Raw genomic sequence first — 24,447 nt, 5'->3', positions numbered from 1 at the left:
ACACTTAACCAAACTCTGCACATAAACTCGTTATCGATGACAATGAGTTCTATCAACTTTTGGTGATATTATAATACTTATTATCTGAAATAAATGTCGGTTCTTGGCATTATCAAACATGATTTGGCTAAGTTGTTAGTGCGGTTGACTCCAGTCCCTGGGGATGACGGTTCAATCCTCAGTTGATTGGATTGAACCAAACTTTGGTTTGAACCAAAAGAAGAAAAAACGTATTTTTAAATACATGTATTAATAAAAATCGATAAAAAACGTGTTTTTTACGGGTTGCTTTTTTAGGTGACCGGATAAATCATCACAATGATAATTCATCACATCTTTAAAAAGTTATATAAAGTCATGGAAAGTTATGAAACAAAAACTTTATTAACTGGGTTAAGTAGATTAGGTTAGGTTAAGTTAGGTTAGGTTAAGTTAGGTAAAAAAAAATATTTTTTTCATAATTTCTATTGTCTTTATATTTAAACTTTTTAAAAGTGTGTTCATTTGTCACTGTGTTGAGTTATCATGGAACCGTTGTTTTATCATTTCCTTTATGTTCCTTTGCCTTTCTATTTTTTTGTAACAAACTGAACATACGTGGCTTAACAGCGCTTTACAATATTCAATACAATTGTGAAAAATAATGTAACCTGTAATTAATTTAAAAGAATATAGTCGAGAGCCTACATTTATTAAAAAAATGCAACCAAAGCAGATTAACCAAAACACTTTTACGCTATAGAAACCTAACTGACTAAATATCACGTAGGTACATCTTATATCTATGTTGTTTTCTCGTCCTGAAGATGTCCTAACGTTAGAATTTACTTTTCTATTACACGGTATGAACCTAATATGATAGTCGGTAGAGTTAAAAAATAATTTAATGTGTAAATTTATACAACAAATAAGTCAAAATAAAATATTAATTTATTTAAAAAATCTCCCAAAGTTGTATTCCTTTGCCAATTTTTTTTGTGAAAGTGAAAACTTAATTAACTTCCAGAAATCCAGATGGGAAATATTTTAAATTAAATTATTGAAGACAATATTAGCGATTTAATAATAATAATAAAACAGAAAAGGATACGGACACAGCTCTACCACTGAGCTAATGCGATCATATCCCCTTCGTTCACATTTAACTGTATCATACTTCGAATAAGAACTTCCAACATTGTCTTCATTTTTTTACCGCACATTTTTTATTGGCAACTATCTTTATATATGATCGCAAGATTTAACCCGAACTAAATGCAATCTAGACAGCGTCTTTTAGATAAACCTGTCTTATTATTTTTATTTTAAAATGCGACATCTGTTGACTTTTCTGCAAGTCTAGGATATATATATATATTTTTTTTTCGGAATAAATTTGTTGAGTAAAACCTCAAATTGTAATATTTAATTATTGAAGACAATTTTAGCGATTAGCGATAGGAAAAATATTAATTTATGCCTGCATCTATTAATAGTGCCTGCATACCTTCATTTAATTTTTAGGACATAGCCTTAACTATGCTGTAACGACCTCATCTCGATGTATGAAAAAATATCATTGACCCCTTTGAGTTTTGAGGTCTTTGAACCCGTCGGCCAGCTCTGCAGCCTGCATCCGCACTTGAAGGTTTTCCGGGAGAAACGGATTTTTTTCCCATCGCGTCTGGTAATATTTTCTAGCCTAAGTGCGATAAAGTAGACTTGATTGATCTTAAGACGTGTTGTTTCACTGCATTTCAACAATTCATCAAATATCAAAGTTAATTTTCAAGTTTTGTAAAGGTTCTATTAGTTCTGTTATTATGTCAGCGTGTGAAACAACTGGCCAATAATTATATAATAATATAACTTGAATAGAACGTTTACAGAACTTGAAATTTGATGATAATTTTGAAATTCTGTGAAACATTTCGTCCTTAATGTTTTACTACAATAAATGCACTAGAAAGTGCATATTAAATTAATGAATTCGCCGGAGTGACTTAATAAAGTTTAGTGGTAAATGCACAATGGAAACTTCGCTAGTTGAAGCAGCACTTTAAAATAATATTACGTTTATAAATTTAAATTTACAAAACAACAAGAAAAAAGTTTACATCCTGCAGTGATTTTCGTTTGAAATACAATTTTAGAGCAGCGCTTATTAATAAGCGTTGGTTTTTGATCAAACTTACGGTGCATTAGAAAACTTATTTGATAATACGAAAATTATAACAGTACCTAATTGTATACATATATACAATTTTCCGGAAGAAATATATATGTGTACCTTTTTTTAATGCACGGAATAGATAGATAGATAGAATAGATAATTTTTTTCGAAAGTAAATGTTTTCTTTCTGAGTGGAAGAATTCGAACCTGAAACCTAAAAAAACGAATATATTTAATAAACCGATTACTATAAGGCAATGTAACTAAATTTGTGAGTTAAAAGTGCTTCTTTCAGCTTTGTTTGTTACTCAGGTACATTATAGTAAAAATTTTGGAGGGCCAATAATAAATCGAGGATTGTTAACTGATTTATCTTTGTTTCATGCCGTTAATAAAATAATCTAATATTCTATATGTGTTTTTTACATTTCTCGACAAACAATCCCGCAAGAATCCGAGACGGAGTCAAATAATTAGACCTGGGCTGAACGCGATTTGATTCGATCACGAACCATCTATGATTGATCGAGTCACAATGGTAAAAAAGATTTAATCATTCGACCGATCAGCTGTGAACTCAGCACCCGTGATTGTGCGTCTCGATTCCGATCATCGAGATTGGCAAAGAATTAGAGATGGTTGCAATCTGAAATAGGCTCTCATTACGGTTCCGGTTACCGAAAAGCGATATGGCTATGGCCATGAAGGCTTATTTTTTACAGATAATTTTGGAACCGGTTGCCGATGGCGGGAAGGTTGATCGAAATGAATATGTTCGTATTTTGAAAACTTTTTCTTGGGGAAGGGCATGGCTAGCAAATCTCTGGGTAAGGAAGAATAAATCTGAGGCTCGCCACGCCTGGTGTGAAATGTATAAATCTCCAGTCTATTTCAACACGGTACATGGTGCATCGATTGATCGATATCTAAGGCATATTTTCTATAACTTCTTTTTTTATTTTTTTTTATTTACTGCCCAACAGATAGATTATCCAATTACTGTACAATTCTCAATTTGACAATCTTAACACCTATGAAGATAATTATTATACAAAAAAAACTTTTTTTTTCTCAATTTGACAATCTTAACACCTATGAAGATAATTATTATACAAAAAAATCTTTAGGCTATTTAAAGAAGAATTATATATATCTAGTGCTTCTGAGATTTCATTCAATAGCACCATTCCTCTTGTCATGCTATGTTGTGCTAGAATATCTGTTCTGCCGTATGGTATTTTGAATAAGTCGTGTCGACGACTACGGCTGATATGGTCTTCGTCAATACGGTATGCAGCGCATCGATTGAATCTTTTTGACTCGATCACTTCGCAAGTGTGTCGTGAAAAATGATCGATCTACTACGTAGAGTATCTACGATCGGACTACGTCAAATGCGTAGATACTCTACGGAGCCTGGATGAAGAATAAAACAAATTCAAATCTTTCTGTTTTTTCCCTAATCTTTATAATATTATTTTATTTATTTATTAATTAACGCCCCTTTTCGTGGCTTTTACATCATATTATATTATATTTATATTTCGGGGCTTTTACATTGTATTGTGATATAAAAAGGTTAATAAATATCAGATTAATTACTTTGGCGTTTAAGTAGCATTGTTGAGCAAGGCTGCAGTAATTCTTTATCGATATTCTTAATTAGCAAAATATGGGTTTTTGATAAAATAAATTTGTGGAGATTACTCTTTGAAGGCGGAAAAGATTTTTGTCATTATTATTTAAGCATAATTATTGTGGAATTAAAAAATACTCCACCCGGCAACAAGGCATAATACCCCAAAAATAAATCACTATAATTCATTTCGCCGTGAAATTCTCAAATCATAACTTACTTTGATGGTGTTCAATAATCCTCAAAACGACGGAGTTTGGAGGCTTCCTAGCAACTATTTGTAAAAAAATAACACAGTTGTGTCTCCCGACTTTACTCCCGGACGCGATGGCCTAGATTTTATCGCTGACTGCGTGTCAAGTCCCGCACTATCCAAGTGGTTGTATTTTAATCTCAGCGGTGCTGAATATTCATAACATCATTATGACGGGGTGTACGACGTGGGTCAGCTAACTCGGGATGATACAATTTGATATCGCCACAGAAACCCGCGGTAAAAATCATTAGGACGTTACCCTTGTAATGTATTCATCTCTGCTAATTATTTGCTAATGAGTGTTTAGAGGTAAGCTTTCATTTCAGAAATGACCTAGTTTTGTTTCAGCCACACATAGCTTCAAAGAGTCAAAACTTTACTTTGAAATGGCGCTAGCTTTATTAACAACCTATGCATCTACACTTTCACACAATAGTTTTGCTGTTTGGGGTATTGTAATTCCTCTGTGGGCAGCGGAACTACAAACAAATCATGTAATATGTGAAACGTTTTTATGACAAATATGTTATGACCTAAAAATAAGGCACCCTATTTCAATTTGGGAGGAGGGTTTGGGTACCGCCGCCGCGGGCACCATTTATTAGATAACCAACACCTCATCAGTCAGTTAATTGGAGAGCTGTTTTAGGTGAATTAGCAGGGGTAAGGTGTGTTCAGGATGCGCCTGCCCATCAGATGCTTGGCCTGCCAGATCGGGAAAGGCTGGTTTGGGGAGACCCTTCACCTCTCCAATTGGTCTCTGGATCCGTCTTCTGGATGGATGGAGGGATATGTCCATCACTCCTTGACACACTGATACCTAAATTCCCGAGAACTTCCTTTCCTTCCTTTCCTTAAAAAAGACCCTTCACGCAGCATCTCAAAAGTATCATTAGCATCTGTGTGAAAAAAAGAGTAGAATGCATGCCTAAAAGAATAACATTAAACAGGTAAAAAATCAACCCGTTTAAAAATCGAAGGTTTTTTATAAATACTAAACTCAATACAGTACTAATACATCTATTTTATCTACTACAGTATTAATACATCTACCGACTCGACTACCATAATACGGACATGTGTCTAGTGTGGTAGTCGAAAAGCATGTAAAAAACTATATTCAAATATATTTTATGAATAAAGAAAAAAAAATCTACTATCTGACAGTATTATTGTCCTAGCGTCTGGACGATGTAGGCCCTCTGATTGGTCAAATTTAAATTGTTTGTTTCGGTTAAATTCCGCTAACTTGAAAATTATGACCCGATTTAATACTAAAATAGGATCCGCAGATTTCTTCAAAAGCATCTTTTCTGCTCAAATAATTTTTGGATAATATCGAAGAAAATATGTTTTAGAAAGTTCACAATGCTTTGGATTAATTACATTACAGTAAAAATTATTCACAATTACGTTTTATATATTTGACGTTTGTCAAGAATCAAACATTCCAAGGTTCCTTAAAAATGTCAATCCCTCCTTTACCGGCCGCTGGAGTAGTTTCTCTATTGGCCGACAGAGCGCATAAGAGCGATATACAAATACGTACAATTTCATTTATTCAAACAACGGTAATTATTTACGTGAAACTACAGTTTTAATACGCATTTACAAATAAAACAAACATTTGATTCAACTTAATGACAATAAACAACAAGTCTTTGCATGTACGATTTTGAAAAATATTGATATTTAATATTATTTACGTAAATAATAATTTCGCACTATTTGACAGAACACCGACATGAAGTTAACAATACCCGGAAGTATAGGCACTGCCAACCCAATAAAATAACATGAAAGACAATCGGAAGATAGAAACGCTTCGTTGATTGTAAAATTAGCCAACAAATCTCTAATCTGACATGTACTTATATGTATAATAAAACAATCATTTTGCCAGGAATATAATATATATTAAGGTATTATTCGGAATCGCTGGACAAGGAAAATATGAAATATTTTTAAATAATTCTTCGGATTTACCTTAATTAATATAAAACGAATCTGAATGCATTTGGGAATTTTTTAATTTTAGCATTTTAATTTTTAATTACGTAAAATTAAAATTAGCTTTCGTTGTATTGGATGACAGCCGGAATAATTTCTATTGATGATATTTTCTTTTTTTGGTATTCCTGATATGAGTGGCTAGAATTTTTACCATTTACTCTATGCAAATACTAGGTAAGTGGTACTATTTTAGCCAAGCTCGAAAAATAAAATAAAGGTATTTTGGTTTCTTTTACAAGTAAGGAAATATTTAAAAAAAAGGTTATTATAGGTTAGGTTGGGTTATGCTAGGTTAGGTTAGGTTAGGTTGGATTAGTATAGTTCAAGTTAGTTTATAGGTTAGGTTACATTAAGTTGGATTATTATAGGTTAGGATAAGTCAGGTTATGTTAGGTTAGGTAACGTTAGTTTGGGTTATTAGGGGTTAGGTTAGGTTGGGTTATTATAGGTTAGGTTGGATTTTTATAGGTTAGGCTGGATTATTATAGGTTAGGTTAAATAAAATAATAATGATAATAATAGCGAAATAAATCATTTGTGCTTTTTAAGTAGGCACTATTTTACCGGAATATTGTATTACATTATAACTTTTTAATTTACGTTTTTCAATTGTCTCTAGCCGTACATTTCAGGAATATCGACAAAAGAAAATGTTATCAACATTAATTATTCAGGCTGTCATCCCATACAGCGAAAGCGAATTTTCATTTTACGTAATTAAAAATTAAAAAGCTAAAGTTAAAAATTTCCCAAATGCTGTTCGATTCCTTTTATAGTAATTAAGGTAAATCAGAAGGTATTATTTAAAAATATTTCGTATTTTCCGTAAATACATTATGGTGATATTTCAGTTTGAATTAGTCAAATAAACAACAGCATATAAAATTTTCTCCAAACATGGCTCATAGCGTTCAATGTTTTCTTTGCTTTACAAAACCCCCTGCTCTTTAGTTCAGCATTTACACAGGCTTTCCTTTAGAATATGCAGCCAGTATTCTCATTATTCCCTTTTCCATTCAAGGGTTGAGGTCTGGGCTACTTGTTCCCGAGTCAACTCCTCCGGGAGAGGCTGCTTTGCACGCCGGATTGCGGTTCATTGGAAGTAAAAAACCGCCAAAAGTATTTTTATTACCAATGAAAACCACCCGAAACGTCTCCATTGATGCCATCGGAACAGTGGCTATCCTTAAGCACACTTTAAAGAGGCTGAAACTAACTTGAAAAGAATCCATATCGTAATACCATTTCAATCTACAATAAGTATCCCGTCCGTCGCCTTTTATTGCGGGACAATGCACCACTAACATAATCACCAGGAACAACTGTACAAGGAGATGGACTTGCCGAACCTCACAGCGGTGCTGCCAAGGTTTGTTATCTATGTGAGGATACTGTGACAGCGCTTAATTAGCAGCAGACACATACCTGGACGGATGACGAACCTCGTGCTGGCACTGTTGGTGGACGCCGCGCACTCTCTCGCTGCAGCAGCTGGTCCAGTTTCCTCACCACCTAGGATTCTTGCTGCAGAGTCTCCATCCTCTATCTTCGTCGAATGTCACAGCGGTGCTGCCAAGGTCTGGAATCCATGAGAGGACATTGTGTCAGCGCTCTATTAGCAGCAGACACATACCTGGACGGATGACGAACCTCTTGCTAGCACTGTTGGTGGACGCGGTGGACTCTCTCGCTGCAGCAGCTGGTCCAGTTTCCTCACCAGCAGGATTCTTGCAGCAGATTCTCCATCTTCGTGTCACCTGTTTCTGTTCTTTATTTTATTTAACTTAATTTCAATTTCAATTTGTAATATTTATATATTTTTTGCAATATCTGCATTAACTACTGTAAAGCGCCCCTGAGGTGATATCTCACAAAAGCGGCGCTATACAAATCATCCAATAAATAAATAAATAATAATAAAAAAGTACATTATTCTCTTTGAATATATTATTTTGTTTCAAAACCTAAATTATTTTCGTTCCGTTTTTGTTTTAACCTTTTGTGTTGAAACCACATTAGATGGGGCTTAATTTCCTTAATTATATTGTGTCACAGTCACTTCTGTCACATTTCTTTTAAACGGTTCCATGATAACTCAACAAAGTGACAATTCAACACACTTTTAAAACGTGATATAAAGTCATTAGTAACGATGAAAATTTTTTTTTTAACCTAACCTAACCTACTTAACCCAGTTAATAAAGTTTTTGTTTCATCATTTTCCATGACTTTATATAACTTTTTAAATATGTGATGAATTATCATTGTGATGATTTATTCGGTCACCCTTTAAAACATATTTTAGTAAGATAATGTTCAGTTTGATTATTTGATTGTTTTAATGCGAATTATTTAATAAACTCTCTTAAAATAAATTTGCCTATACGGCTGGAGTTGATCCCGTAATCAACGCTAGCTATTCAGAATGGATTGTTCAGTAAAGGGATTCAATATGTTAAAAAAGTGAAGAGCGATAAAACCTCTCTGGATGAAAAAGCTGGAAATCACAGGGAGAGAAAAGTGTTCGGAGTGGAGCTTTCATTGAATCAAAACTAGGTGCAATTTAGAGATGGTTGCAGTGAATTTTAGAAACTTTAAAAAAATTCTTTAACTCCACATGGGAGGCCCCGAGGAGAATAATTTCCTTTGGTTCTGTGTTATCATTGGGGATCTTGTGTGGAAGGTCTTTTTAAGTAAAGGAATGAGATGAAGTTCTTGAAAGGAAAGGGTTGTGGAGAGTGGGTCGGAATTTGAGGATCAGTGTGTGACGTATGAATCCATCCTTACCACAATTGGGTCGAGAGAATTCGGCTGTAAAGGTCAAAGGGTCTCCCATAACCAACGCCTCCCGATCCAGCCCGCCTCACTGGTAGACAGACGCATTCACCAAGCCCTGGTTGTACCTCGTCCCATGAACCCGGATCAGTCACCTGCTAAGTCGCAACTTGGGGTATCCTATGGCAGAGGTGTTGGTTATCCAATCCAATTAACAGTTCCCGTGATGGCGGTACCCACTCCCGCCTCCCACATTCAAACCTTTGAGAAAAACAATGTTTTCATGTATAAATACCTACGTAATTTTTCATTGGTAAATAATTGATCAAAATTGTTGTGCAACCAATTACGGGAAAATATAATAACACTCATTTGTATTTACGCAATAATGTAGCATATTTCGCAAAAAAATTGTTTTGAAAATTAATAAATATTCTGCAAAATATGTTGTTGTTGTGGCCTCGATTGTAGTGCAAACATATTATTGCTGACAATTGCTTTTTTCGTGCATTCCAACCATGTCGGTCCAATTATTTATTCATGTATTGTTGGTTTTGGTTGTACTGTTGTTGATAATTGTGAAAGAACAGAGAGGAAGGAAATATCGTTTAAATTGAAAAAAAAACTGCATCCATTGCATATTTTTACATAAAACTAATCCATAACATTAAAATAAAAGTAAAGTCAGCATTACGGAAGAACATGATCTATTTACTTACCATTTATTCATATCAAATCAACAACATGAATTCAGTTTAATAGCTAAACAAAACCTCGAAACTTAGTACGGCTTAACCAACCACGAAATTTAATAAGACAAAACCCAACCTCAATGTTTAATACGGCTTAACCCAACCCACGAGGTTTAATACGGCTTAACCCAACCTCAAAGTTTAATACGGCTTAACCCAATCCACGAGGTTTAATACGACAAAACCCAACCTCAAAGTTTATTACAGCTTAACCCAACCACGAAGTTTAATAAGACAAAACCCAACCTCAAAGTTTAAAACAGCTTAACCCAACCTCAAAGATTAGTACGACTTAACCCAACTACGAAGTTTAATAAGACAAAACCCAACTTTGATGTTTAATACGGCTTAACTCAACCTCGGAAGTTTTAAACTACTTATTTCGCCCTTTGTCCGAGCTTCAACGTTATTTTATTTTTAAAAAATCTGTATATACTCTGCAAAGCTCCGTAACTCATGATTATGAAATACTCATCATAAAAAGTTACCTAAATTACACGGTGCCAAAAAGCTACACTTCGCGAGTTTAGAATGTGTTCGAATTGTTCATAGGTTTTAATTTCTGAGATTAAATCGCTAAACATATATTGTTGATTTTTTTATACAACATTACTTTTACCCACACTGACTAGTAATGTTGTATTAAACCTCGTGGTTGGGTTTAATACAACATTTCTTTTACCCACACCGGCTAGCTGAAAAACCTTAAAAATGTATCCAAGGTTTTCGTTGAAAATACAATAAAGATACCATCCGAAAAGCACCGGTTATAGAAAACTATTCCAGTACCATAACAAAAACTAACTACCCACTTGTGTGCTGCACTGTCCAAATGGTATAAATTTATGGTGGACACCTCCACTCACTTTAATAACTCGAGAATACGGGAGAATCCGACATTTAAAGCGAATGGAAGCATAAAGTTCCGGAGGCACACGATTTCTAAACTGGCTCCTGCAGGATTCAACGAATACATTAGACAGGAAGGAGTGTGAAGGTTTGAAGGGCGACGATGATTATGAAAATTACTCTTTGAATATGATGTTGTATTGCCTATTTACAAGTCTTTTTTTGCCTAAAACTTTTATTGGTCTTTTAAGAAAGTCCCAACGAAATACTATCTACTAAAAATATATATCTATTTGAATTTCACTATTATTTTCGGGAATGAATGAATGCAAATTAGAAAAATGCAACTTCAACGAGTCTATCAGCCGAGTTTCGGATTGATCGGATGTCGGGAAGTGGGTTAATTTCTACTTCCAAAATTCCATTTCATTCATTAATTTACTATTCAAGAAAACAAAATCGAAATTCAAATAGAAGTATTAAAAAAAATGTTACCTGTAGCCCATATTAAATGGAAAAACCTTAAGAAAAAGTATACTAAAGGGTAAAAATCAACATAATTACAAAAATATTGGAAATTTCTTATTAATATTTTAAAACATCAACGGTACTGAATTTACCAAGCGTGTGAACGTAGCCTTGTGACTAGGGAACGAATGAAATAGTTTGTTTTCGACGAATTCACAAACAACAACTCTGGAACTGTTGTGTTACCATTTGGTACTCGGAAAGTTATCAGTTTTATGTTTTTATTAAGTAACTCATGTTATTTCTGCAAGGTTTGTCGGTTAAATTAAGTAGTTTCATTAAATTAACGTAATGGATACTTTGAAATTGATGAACGTTAAAAATGTATGTTGAACTCAATTTAATTGATGTGCTTTTATATAGTATGGGGACCAAATTTTTGAACGGTATTTTAAATTAGTTCTTTAAAATAACGATTTAGAATTCCCCTGCAATGCCTATGTTCAAAGCGGGGGGGAGGGATGTATAGCATGTCTCGCCTCTTCAGTATATTTTCCATATTTTTACGTTACATAACATTATTCGGTATATTTATCCAACAGACTGTGCACTTTGCTCAAGTTTTATCGGGTGAAACCTACGAGCGAATGTATCCCAATTGTCTCGTGAGTTTTGTTATGAAAAAGCCTGCGATTTAAATTCTTTATTGATAAGGATCTAGACACAGCAGTGTTATGTAACCTACATATTCACAATGTGTGGTAGTCGATAACAATGCGATAACTGATAACATAATACACAATAATTGTGTTTCATATCACTATTTAATTTAATTTTATTGCTGTCGGGTTTAGTTTGTTGAAATGTTTTTGATTGTTTTTTATTTATTTTACAGCTTCAAATTATTGAAGTTTATTATAATGTAACCAACCCAAGTTTCAACGGGGCTTAATATTAACTTAAGACATCTATAAGACATGTATGTATATATTAAGCAATCGGACGCGCCAAAAAATGGTGTGAAAACCCCTGAGAAAGATGGGATAAAGAAATATTCCAAAATTTTACAAATTGCACTAGCGATTCAAAAAATCAGATAACTTTGTCACATCACGCGGTGACGCAAATACATATCTTATGGATAATCAAGGGGAATATAAAATAAACCACACTTAATGACTTTTGAAACATCTATAACTAGTACGAATTAGTAGTTCCATAGAGTTTTTCTGAACTGCAGCCTGCACTAGCTAGATTTCCCAGAGTCTGATGGGAAATGATATCAAAAGAAGCAGAAATATTTTTTATGGTCTAACGAAATTCGGTCGACCTAAAACGTTTAAATTATTTTATAAAATATCGTCGCCATGGTTTATTTATTTATTTCTTTGTCTTAAATATACATTTGTGCTAAAATATACAATTCCGATTAGAGGTCAATGATGTGTGGAGTTTAAAAAGCGGACAACCGTAGATTTTTATGAAAATATTATTTACTAAGTATATGTTTTGTTTTTAACATTAACGTATTGTTAGCTTCGAGTGCTGTTTTAAATGGTAAGGTTCGAATTCATTACTATCTAAAGCGATAATTCGCGGCGTAGCTGGCATACCTAAGTAGGATCCTTTTCAAAGGAAAGCTGCCGCGTAGCCCATCATAGCTATCGGAGCTTCTGTGACGTTGATGCTTATAAAAGCCTATTTCCTTGGCGACGACGTGTGCAGCTCTTTTCCACTGCCCGTTTTACATGGGACATGGATGGGGTATTTTCATAAACCATGAACACCATTAAAAATATGTGGAAATTTAAATTTTTAAAATTTAAATTTTTTTAAGTTTATAGTTCAGATTATAATCAATTATTGTTTAAACCATTCAAACCGAATGTTCCGAATCGATTCTAACTGGCTACAACATCATTCTCTTCTTCTTCGATGGCGCTACAGCCCATATCGAGCTTTGGCCTCCTGCAACAGTCGCCTCCAACTCCTCCTGTCCTCAGCGGCTGACTTCCAGTTTGTCACCTGGAGAAGCTGTGCTGCATCCCCTCTTACCTCATCTTCCCACCTCAGTCTGGGTCTTCCCACTTTTCTCTTTCCACCTGGGTGACCAGTCAGAATTCTTTTTGGGACGCGTGTATCCGGCATTCTCTGTACATGACCAGCCCATCTCAGCCTGAGGAGTCTCATGTGTGCAGAGATGCTAGGGGCCTTATATATATCGTACAATTCTCTATTGTGCCGGATACGCCACTGTTCGTCCTCTTTCACCGGTCCACATATTCTTCTCAGCACCTTTCTTTCAAAAGTATCCAGCATTTCAGCCATCTTTACTGTCAGTGTCAGCGCCTCACATCCATATGCCAATACAGTTCTTACAATGGTCTTATATATGGTTATTTTGGTTTTTCTGTGGACACTACGTGACTTAAACACTGGCACCAAAGAGAAGTATGTTTTGTTGGCTGCTGTGATTCTTCTTTTGATTTCTGCTGGATCCTCATTGTTCTCTGTCAGGCTGGAGCCCAGGTAGGTGAATTGATCGACCACTTCGTATGAGTAGTTGTCTTTAAATAGTGCACTACTTCTTCTTCTGTGCGAAGGGTTCCTGCTCTGTACCATCATTTTTGTTTTGTCAACATTAACTCGCAGTCCTACTTCCCGCGCCGCTATTTCTAAAGGGTCGAAGACCTCCTTAATGGCTGAAATTGATCTTCCGACAATGTTGATGTCATCCGCATATCCGACAACTTGACTGCTCTTGAAACAAATATTGGAGCCAGTGTCTATTAGTGTTTTTCGTATTACATGTTCGAGCACAATGTTGAAGAGAGTGGGAGCCAGACTGTCCCCCTGTTTAAGTCCCTGTGATACTGTAAATTCTTCCGACAATTCTCCGTCTATTTTGACCTGACATCTTGAGTCTGACATTGTGGCTTTTATGAGCCTAACCAATTTAGGTGGAATCTGGAATTGTAGTAGTATGTCATATAGACACTCCCGATCTATGCTATCATATGCTTGCTTGAAATCAATGAATAGTTGGTGTATGTCTATGTCAAATTCCCAGCACTTTGCCAAGATCTGTCTGACGGTGAACAGTTGGTCTGTTGTGGATCTACCGGTGCGGAAGCCTGCCTGATACTCTCCCAGTAGGTTTTCTGCATATTTATCAATTCTTTGTTTCAGTATCATGGTGTAGATTTTATATGCTGTGCATAGGAGTGATATGCCTCTATGATTTTCGCATTTTAATTTATCACCTTTCTTGTGAATTGGGCATATTATGCTTATTTGCCATTCCTCTGGGATTTTTTCCAGTGTCCATATTTTAGTTATTAAATTGAGTAGCAGATTTCTCAGATGCTCATTTCCATATTTGAACAACTCTGCCGGGAGGTTGTCTTTCCCAGGTGATTTGTTGTTTTTAAGTTTCTTTAGTGCAGCATTTATTTCTTGCATTGTTGGTGGATTCGCTGATTCTTCATTACTTGATTCAGTGGGGATGTTGGTAGGGTGACTTCTCAGGTCGCTATTAGGGTTGAGAAGTTTATAGAAGTAGTTTTTCCACACTGTTTTTATTTGTTCCTTATCTGATATAATTGATCCATCAGCGTCTTTGCATAGTGTTGTATTCGGTTTGAAACCCTTCTTGAAGAAGTTTACTCCCCTATATGCTTCTCTAGGATTATTATTGACAAAGTCCTGTTCCATTTTTAGCAGTATATCATTCAAGAATTTTCTTTTCTTTCCCCGTATCAGCTTATTCGTTTCTTTTCTCGCTTGTTCGTACGCCTGTTTTTTGTTTCTTGTTGACGTTTCCAAGTACTTTTTTCTGAGTATATTCTTTTCAGCTATCTTTCTTTCACACTCTTCATCAAACCACGGGTTCCTGGGCTGTCTGGGCATGTTTCCGACACTTGATTCCACTGCTCTTACGATTGCTTCTTTTATATCATTCCAATCTTTTTCGAGTGATTCTTGGGAGTTCTGCTCAGTGATCTGATCTGGTAGTCTATTTACAAGGGCGTTGTGATACTGCTCTTTGCCTTCTGGTGTTTTTAGAGCTTCCGTATTGATTTTTGGAATAGTTGGTGATTTTTGTGTCCTGTTGTTTGCAATTCGGCTCCTATAGGTGGCCACCACCATGTAGTGGTCTGAATCACAGTTGGCACCCCTATACGTCCTTACGTTTGTGATGCTCGTTGCCCCCCTTCTTTCTATCAGGACATGATCAATTTGGTTATGGTGTCTACCATCTGGCGACGTCCAGGTCCGTTTGTGTATGTCTTTTCTTGGAAATTGAGTCGAGGCCACGATTAGGTTTCTTGATTCTGCGAAATCAATCACTCGGGTTCCATTATTGTTAGCGTGCTTGTGTAGACTGTTCGGCTACAACATCATTATGACGTGGAAAACGCTACTGGCTGGTAAGACGGCAGTCACCAACGTTGGACGATGTGACCACTGCAACGTCATTTACCAAACAATAAATAACATGTCGTATTGGCGGAAAATCAATAATTAAACATTTTAAAAGGTTATAGAAAATTTATTCGGCTACTTAAAAATGCCTTCATTATCGTTAATTTTAGTGACATTAAAAAAAAAAACAGTGTAAATACTTTATTTGAAGTAACCAACTTTATTTTCAGTAACCAACCGGTTTTGCTTTGGACAAGCTTTATCAGGGATATATTAAAACTTGCCTAAAAGGAAACCGGTTGGTTATTTAAAACCAATTGGGCGTTTTAAAAAAAAATTCAAACAGTGATTATTTCATTTCGTAGAAAAATTTATAATTTTGTACTATTTACTCTTGACAACCGTTCTTGTTTATCTCTGTTTTTCCTAAAAAAGTCATAAATGTGATATTTTAGAGTAAAAAATTAATTAACTTTTTAAAAATATCAATATCCTTTCTCTAAATAATTGCGTTTGAAGATACCTTTAAAAGAATAACATACATTTTTAAAAAATCCTACTTAAATTTGTAATTAAAAAACTACCTTTCGGTTATGAAAAACAAATCCCAACGAAAACTAATACGGAGAAAATAAGCAATTAATATGTTTAAGAAGTAGATTAAAATGTTTATAAATCGATTGCTATTCAGTTTTTGCAGCGATGTATAATTTTTACGTTCAAGATTGCGATATAAAAGCGATGTGCAAATAAAATTGCTCCTGGTAATACGGGCTTCATCAACCCACCACGTCTTTAGTAAACAAAACGGTATAAGTTGAAATGAATTTTTCCTTCATGTCACTCGGGGCAGTGGAAGCGCGGACTCCAGACGTTGACGTTGGTACCTTCGCATATCGATACGATTCCCGTCAGGTTCATCACTGTATCGTCAAAATTTCTTGAATTGCGTTCAATGCAGTTGTTTTCCGCGACCGAACTTAAAACTTTTCGAGGCTTTTTTAAACTTTAAGCCAGCGGTTTCGCGATATTCTTTTCCTTACTCCATGTGTTTATACTTATTTAAAAAATTTTTGATTATTGAATAATAATATGTCTGCAAATTTAATCTTTTGATTTTATGCGGTGTCGAAGTTTTCAACAATTGAATTGAACAATTATGACTAGTGTTTAATTGGGTCAAAGTCATTTATGTCGGATTTTCTTATCTAATCATTAATTTATATTTAGCTAAAAAATATTAACTATCCATCATGCCCTTTCCCCGCAGGGGTAGGCAGAGAGGACGGACAACCGAACACACACACTCCTTGCTTCATTTACATTCATACATCCTCTCACATATATCCTTCTGGAATTCTGATTCTTGAAATGGCCCGACTCAAGTATTTGGTTCATTTGATCGTGATGTGTCTTCCCCGGACATCCCCGAATTCTTCTACCATTAACATTCGCTTCAAGAATTTTCGTTATACTCTTCTTTTCACAAGCCCAAACCTTCTAAGCGTCCCTTTCTTGATCTTTCTCGTTATACTCCGGTTTAACGTTGATATGGTAAAGTTGGCAGAATCCTGGTTTAAGGACGTTTTAATCATACAAATGCAGTGGTAATAAGTCAAGATTTTCACTGTTTCGACCTAACGTGCCGCGTTACCTTTTCACCGCGTGTAATACGAATATTTATTAGGTTGATTATTGATAAAATCATATATTTTTTTAAACATTTAGAACTATTATTTTGGAATGTTTAACCTTCACCCAAAATATAATAATATTGTTTGCTTGATAAAAATTTAAATAAAACAAGGCCAAAAGAAAAAGAAAATCCGATTTAATGTAACATACCTTGACTTTATTTAGAAATTTTAAATATTACTTAATATTTTTTTGTTCATCCTTTAAAAAATAGTGATCTGTGGTGTTGTAGACTTTAATCATGTTTAGCTGCTTAAAGTGTTGTGTGCTGCCGATGGAGGAGTCGGTCTCGTCACAGTCGCCGAGATCATACAAAGTAAGATTAATGGATTTAATTTGATGAATTTTATTATTTGCAATTAAAATATTGGCGTTTATGTATTAAGTATTTGCGATTCCCGGCGTTGATCGATAATCTTATCAATGTTGCAAAGCGACATTATTATGATTAATTTAAGATAATCCCTAGTTTTTATCCCCTATTTTCGATCATTTTGAGCGTTTCTTAAGTATAACCCTTGCGTATATGAAGAAAAACTCCAAAACCATGTTGTTCGGGGGTATAGTGTAATAACTTCTTTAGATGATTATACATGTTGGTAGAAGTAAAAAAAAAATAACCTTTTTCAAATTTTCGTAGTTTTTTAAGCTGAAACCTACCCTAAAACCTTGGAATTATTAGGTACTGCTACTATATAGAATTATTACCCGCACTTTACCCTCGGACATGATGTATAAGTGAAATTGATGTATTATGTTGATGGTGGCGTTTTATTTTGGTGTGTCTACGTATAATGTATTTTATAGATTTCTGCTTTTCACGTGGAAACCATGATTGAATTACATAAATCGTCCCATCATAAACACTCTTCATTATTAATATAACCCGATGGAAGTTGCGGGTTGAATCCCGGCGTGCGAAAATTAGTTTTAATTGATTAAGTTTAGTTCTTTTACAAATTACTAATTTAAAAAATATATAAAATATGCTAGTGGCACGTTCCAGAGTGCAAAGTACTCTCAGTATCGCCCTGGTTTAAGACCACCATTCAGAATTCTCTTTTCATCTGTCTTAATTCTCCAAACCTTTAATGATTCCTTTCTGAATGTTCTTCGTTACGCGTACACTGGCTGAGACACGTATAAATTCAAATTCAAAAAAATATTTATTGCACAAAAATACAAAGGGTATAGCTTATAGGTTACATCCTATTACTTCCAGCTAACACAAAAAAAAACATTATATTACATAACCCAACAATTATATGTTAACTACAGCGCCCTTGAGGTGTTTTTGCACAAAAACGGTGCTATAAAAGTCATCCAGGTATTATTATTATTAAATGTATATAAATAAAAAAAAAAAACAGAGGTATTTAATTTATGTAAGGTATTCATTTGAGGTGTATACCTCAGAAATCTTATTTATATTATCATCCTTATTTTTCCAGTTTGGAAACTGTATCAGATCTCCGTGGTAGGCTGCTAGCATAGTTTAATTTGACGGCTTGCCAGTTATAAAATATTAAATGTTAATTTACATCCACTTAATCAGGGATCGGAAAGTAATTTCTGGTGGAGTCCGGATGCTCGATGTTTTGCTGAAAACAAAAAATCTAATATCAGGATTGAGAAATTTGTTCAAATATGATAAGAACGGAGTCGGTCCCATTGGAGTGGGAAGGAGATGTAGGAAAGGTTCTTGAAAGGTGGTGGTCTTTGACCAGGGCGATACTGAGAGTTTCTGGACTTATGTTGACTTTGATGTTGACGCTGGTCCACTTCTTTCTCGGCTTGCTTCTATGCCATTCAGTACAACCACACGATAGAGCTGTATTTATAATCCATCATGATGTTGCAGGGAGGAGCCCAGCAGCAGTCTTCGCAGTCTTCGCAGTCGCCTCCCGGCGCCAAGGGAGGGGCGCGGCGTCCCGGCGGCATGAACGGCGGCGGAGCCCCTTCCACCTCCGTGCCCGCGCTGCCCAGCGAGGCTGATGAGCCCACTCAGGTAAGACCACCCTTCTAATCTACCTTTCTTAAGCCGGAACTCAATCTAGCTTAACTTAAGTTTGACTGAACTTCAATTTAACATGTCGTTAAACTTCAGCTTAACCTATTTAAGCTTAATGATTAGTTTACCTTAAGAATCACTCAACTTCAACTTATCCTTTCTTAAGTTATGGTACTTCAGCTTAACCTAGCTTAAGCTTAAACTATCTTTAGCTTTGTTTACCTTAAGCTTCACTGAACTTCAACTTATCCTATCTTAAGTCATTGAACTTCAGCTTAATCTAGCTTAAGCCTTAAATTAATTTTAGCTTAACTTATATTAAGATTAACTGACCTTCAGTAACCTATCTTAAGCTTCACTGAACTTCAGGTTAACCTATCTTAAGCTTCAACTTTAGCTTAACTTATTGTACATTTTAAATATCACTTAATCTACATTCTTTCTGCTTAACCTAGCCTTAATTTAATATCTTAATGTTTACCACTCTTTAACCTAACTTAAGTTTTACCTACTTTAATCTAATGCTTCTTAGAGCCAGGTATATTATAGTATAATCTATTCGATTCGTTTTTTAACTGCCTTAAACAAGGAAGTTTAAATGTAAAAAATGTCGTTATGTTAGGTTATGCTACTTTTGATTGGTAGGCAAGGTAGGTTAGGTTAGGTTGAACAAACCATAATTCGACAATAAAATTGAAAAAAAAATTTAATAATATCTTGCGGCAGTTAATACTTGTACATTGTTTTATTATTGTTATTTTACCTCTGAATATATATTATAAAGATGCATTATTATCATGTTAAATATTTAGAAATGATAAATAATAAAAGTTAAATTAAAAAGGTATCGAATCATGATTAAATTTAGGAATAATACGGAGAAAGAATATCAACTACTATTTTTTATACCGACATCTCGGAGTAATATTCTAGAACTTTTTAATATAAAACTTTTCATTAATATGGGGATCCCAAGCTACTTACTTTGTATTTGAATTTTTCATAGAAAGATTCGTATAAAATATATTATGCTGTTAAATATATTTATCAATGGGTTAATTTAATTTAAATCGGATCTGGGTTCTTCCCCTTCGAAGACTACTTTCCCATTTGACACTCACAAACATGGCAAAACAATTTTTTTATAAATTTAATTTAGATTAAATTTGATAATATTATTATTAAGTTCTGCAAGTGTTTTAGTTTTTTATTATTGTGACAGCTGTTTCGGCTTACAAGGCCATTTTCAAACTGTGGTTAGTCCACATTGAGACGACGTTTTTATACTATTTCAAATGTAAATTTTGAAGGTGCATACATTGATTTATTACTGGTTACACCGATGACATGATCAGCATGAAACAGCTGTCACAATAATAAAAAACTAAAACACTTGCAGAACTTAATAATAATATTATCAAATTTAATCTAAATTAAATTTATAAAAAAATTAAATGGAGTTCTACGAATTAAACACAAAAACAATAAATAAAAAAATGGCAAAACAACGTAAATCGATTTTTTTAAATAATTTTTAAAATTTATAATTTTGATCTTTGAAATCTTTTGTTTTATTCTTTTTCAACTCATTAAAATAAATAATCCTTTCGATAAATACTACGTTTGATTACCTATTTATTTGATTTTATTATTACATATTGTTGTACTTTTTGTACGGGACGTGTTTGCCTGCACCTTGTCCCTCAACCTGGGTAATGATTTAAGTAAACCACCGTGAGGTGTTCTATCCAAACCATCATAAAAGAAAGACGATTCAAATCAAAATTCACATTTGAATTAGATGTATTGTACTGGTATACAGAAAGTACAAAGGGGTGTAGCTTATAGGTACTTTTTATTTCTTACAGCCAACCCAATTCACAAGAAATAGTTATATGTATTTCAATACAACTGGGTTTTAATACGCAGATAGAAACTGAGACAATCGAAATTCTTTCAGCGATAATTTCAGATTGGAGCACATTGTGCATCATCGCGCCATACGATACAGCAAATGGCGCGCAACTGCTGCAGCAGTGGCCAGTTCAATCGGTAGCCAGCAGGAATTGGCCAGCTTTTAGGTGATCAACAGCGGTGGCCAGCAGCAGGAATTGGCCAGCCTTTAGGTTGCAGCATCGTTGGCTAATTCAGTCCGTAGCCAGCAGGAATTGGCCAGCCTCTATGTTGTCAGCATCAGTGGCTGATTCAGTCAGTAGCCAAGAGGAATTGGCCAGCCTCTAGGTTGTCAGCATCAGTGGCTAATTCAGTCGGTAGCCAGCAGGAATTCGTCAGCCTTTAGGTTGTCAGCATCTGTGGCTGGTTCAGTCGGTATCCATGAGGAATTGGCCAGCCTCCAGGTTGTCAGCATAAGTTACCAGCAATCGGCAGCAGCAGGGATTGGCCAGCCTCTAGGTGATCAGCAGCAGTGGCTAATTCAGTCTATAGCCAGCAGGAATTCGTCAGCCTTTAGGTTGTCAGCATCTGTGGCTGGTTCAGTCGGTCGCCAGGAAGAAATGGCAGCCTCCAGGTCGTCAGCATCAGTGACCAGCAATCGGCAGCAGCAGGGATTGGCCAGCCTCTAGGTGATCATCAGCAGTGGCTAATTCAGTAGGTAGCCAGCAGGTTTTAGTGAGATATTTACAGTGTTATCCACGGGTGTTTGTTTGACGTCGACGTCAGCTTGCAAAACAACATGTTTTTCAGTTTTAATATTGCGCGCCAATAATTTCTCGCCTAGTAACAGCTTTTGCCCTTTGTATTATGATTTCGTTTTTGAAAATAGGGTCATCGAACAGTATCATGTTCGATACAGTCATATTGCCGCATGGTAACACATTGTTTTTGAATCATTTTTCAACTGGTAAATATCATGATTTGGAAAAAGAGGTCATCAAACTCGCAGTTGTTCACTTCACTTTGTAAGTAAGTGACCAGTGGGTGGTAACAAGTTTTAATCTAGTTGTAATTTGATGTTCCATACACTGTTATTGGTCGTTAGCGCTATGTCAACTTTATGTTCACGCTAATAAAATTTTAAAAAGCCTTTCGGAAAAAAAACGCTTTTCACATTTCTTCCTATCGTTAAAAAAAATCTTAGAATCATCTCCTTTGTTTGTTTAATTTTTATTACATATCAAAAATCATTCTAATACACCTACACCTTGTCCAATAAGGGTTGTTTTTGTAGTCATTTAATAACATTTCATTACATATATAATAAAATGTTATGTTTATATATATTTATAATTTTATGTATAAAAGGTATATAATTATAAACTTGTATATATTTATAAATATACCTTTTCATGAACACCTCTTTTCATTTTGAGTTTCCCGAAGGCCTTGCGGTGAGTTTTGAAATTATTAACGTCATTCGCTTTGCTTTGGCTCACCCTGTTCTCAATTACAATACTATACGGAATTAAAAAAGGAATAAGTATGACTTTTGTTACATAAATAACTTGAATTGCTTTGCTTTGAATTGAAGTTCCTGGAGCCTACCGATAGCGCAGAGACTTACCCATAACATGCTCCACAGATGTTTATGAATTAATATCAATAACTTTTTATTCTTTCTCCAGGGTCGCCGCCGGGCAAAGCGATAAGCGATGTTTGATAATATTTATAAGATGAATTACCGCCTTAGAGAAACTTAATAAATAAAGAAAAGAAGGTATACACTTAAGATAAATAAACCCACGGTGGTCGACATCTACTTGTGGAAACAAGTGTAGATTACGAAACACCTAAGGATAGAGGTGGACGTGTTTTAGTTTATTTTTCAAAATAACCGAAACCGTTTGCGTTTTTAAATATAAACAGTTAATCAAAACAATACATTCTTATGTTTTAATCGCATATGTACTTAACTAACTACGTGTTTCTTTAATTGCGATTAATGCATTTTAAAAGGTTATTAAATTAAGCGCGGAATTCTCAAACGAATTGTGTTCCGTTGTACTCATTTATTTATTAGTTTTTCACGGTTTTTAAATAACTGTCTCACGTTATTTTACTCACCTCAACTTTTGTGTTTTAAATCATACCATCTTAATAATTAAAGTGTTAAAATGTTCAAAATTTTACACAACTGATAAACATTCATTTTCAAAGCATTACTGGTTGTTTGTCATTTGTGGAAAATTAAAAACACATTAAAGAAAGGGAAGAAAACTAGAAGTGCCTTTAATAAAAATTAAAAATACACTCGCTTGACATCGTAATCTCCATCCCATTTGAATTTCGTAAACACAATTTCGTATTAGAAATTTAAGTCTTGAATGGACAAATATTTGAATCAAGGAACATGTCCACAAGACGTGTTTCTTGTGTTCTTCTTTATTCTACTGAGTAAAAAAAAGAAGTAATTTCACAAAGACAACAAACCATTTAACAATTGGAAAGGAGTAAAATTTAATTTCCTCTGAAAAGTGTATTTTATTTCCGATTTGAAAAGTATGAAAGTGTAAAACTTAATTAAAAGGTTTCCGTTGAAAATAGACAATTTATGCTCTCGCTTCTTTCCGAGAATGCTTAACCTTTTGAGATCGGAAATATTATATACTATACTATTAATGTGTATCGGAACGGCAAATACGAGCATTTTTTTCTCCCCTACTATTCTAAACCAGATTGTTGAAAATTTGACCAGTTATTTTTCTCCCCTACTATTGTAACTAGATTGTTGAAAATTTGGCTAGTTATTTTTTTCTCCCCTACTATTGAAAAATAGATTGTTGAAAATTTGACTAGATATTTTTCAATTTTGCCGTTACTCCCGTGGAGTCAAGTGCAGGCTAAAAAAGATTTAAAAAAATTTTGTATTAAATAAAATCCTCCATCAAATAATTTCACCTGCAAAATAATTCAATTACCTTTTGTAATTTTTTATGACAAAGTAATGTTTATAAAACAAGTTTTTTTTATACATGGCACAAAGGATAAAAAAATATTATAAGCAATAATTAGTCGCCTGAAATATCCATACCAATTGAAAATATCTCCCGACTAAAAATAAATGCCACCGACGGGAATTACGGAAAACATAAAGTTGGTTGTTTATAGGTGAAAAAATATAATAAAGAGTAATATTCAATTGAAATACTAGTATATATTGAATTATTTGGCGGGTTGGCAATCAGAAGTTGCGGGGTCAATGCCCTTGGGAGATATATTCAATTTGTGTGGCTAGTTCAGGTGAGTAATTATTGCTTTTAATAATTAATTAGTTTTGTGTTCACTTTTTACAAACAGGATATGAATGTTGTGTTTAATTTAATAATAATATTAATACAGCTTTTAGAAATAAGATGAGTAATTTGTCATTTGAACATCAACACATATTTATTTTAAATAGATTAAATCTCAATAGACGACTAGAGGTTGAGTGGTGCAATTACATCTCGTATAAATACT

The 24,447-nt window shown here is 34.4% G+C and overlaps 1 protein-coding gene across 2 annotated transcripts in view; it reads left to right on the top strand.

Moving 5' to 3' along the window:
• LOC149409349 (ras-GEF domain-containing family member 1B-like) overlaps positions 1-24,447 on the top strand; it is a 254,186-nt gene that overhangs the window by 136,936 nt on the left and 92,803 nt on the right. The window contains exons 1-2 of one of the 2 annotated variants that reach the window (XM_089649900.1): positions 17,152-17,337; positions 18,883-19,029. In XM_089649900.1, the coding sequence (XP_089506026.1) occupies positions 17,263-17,337; positions 18,883-19,029 (222 nt within the window). In that variant the 5' untranslated portion in view covers positions 17,152-17,262. Of the gene's footprint in view, positions 1-17,151; positions 17,338-18,882; positions 19,030-24,447 lie in introns of those variants that run through there. The other variant, XM_089649899.1, reaches the window with a different exon arrangement.

This window comes from Hesperophylax consimilis, chromosome 31, assembly GCF_061612785.1.
Source record: "Hesperophylax consimilis isolate HC1 chromosome 31, BYU_Hcon_1.0, whole genome shotgun sequence".
NCBI lineage: Eukaryota > Metazoa > Arthropoda > Insecta > Trichoptera > Limnephilidae > Hesperophylax > Hesperophylax consimilis.
Note: the sequence above shows the minus strand (reverse complement) of the source record. Positions and strands in the feature narration are given on the sequence as shown.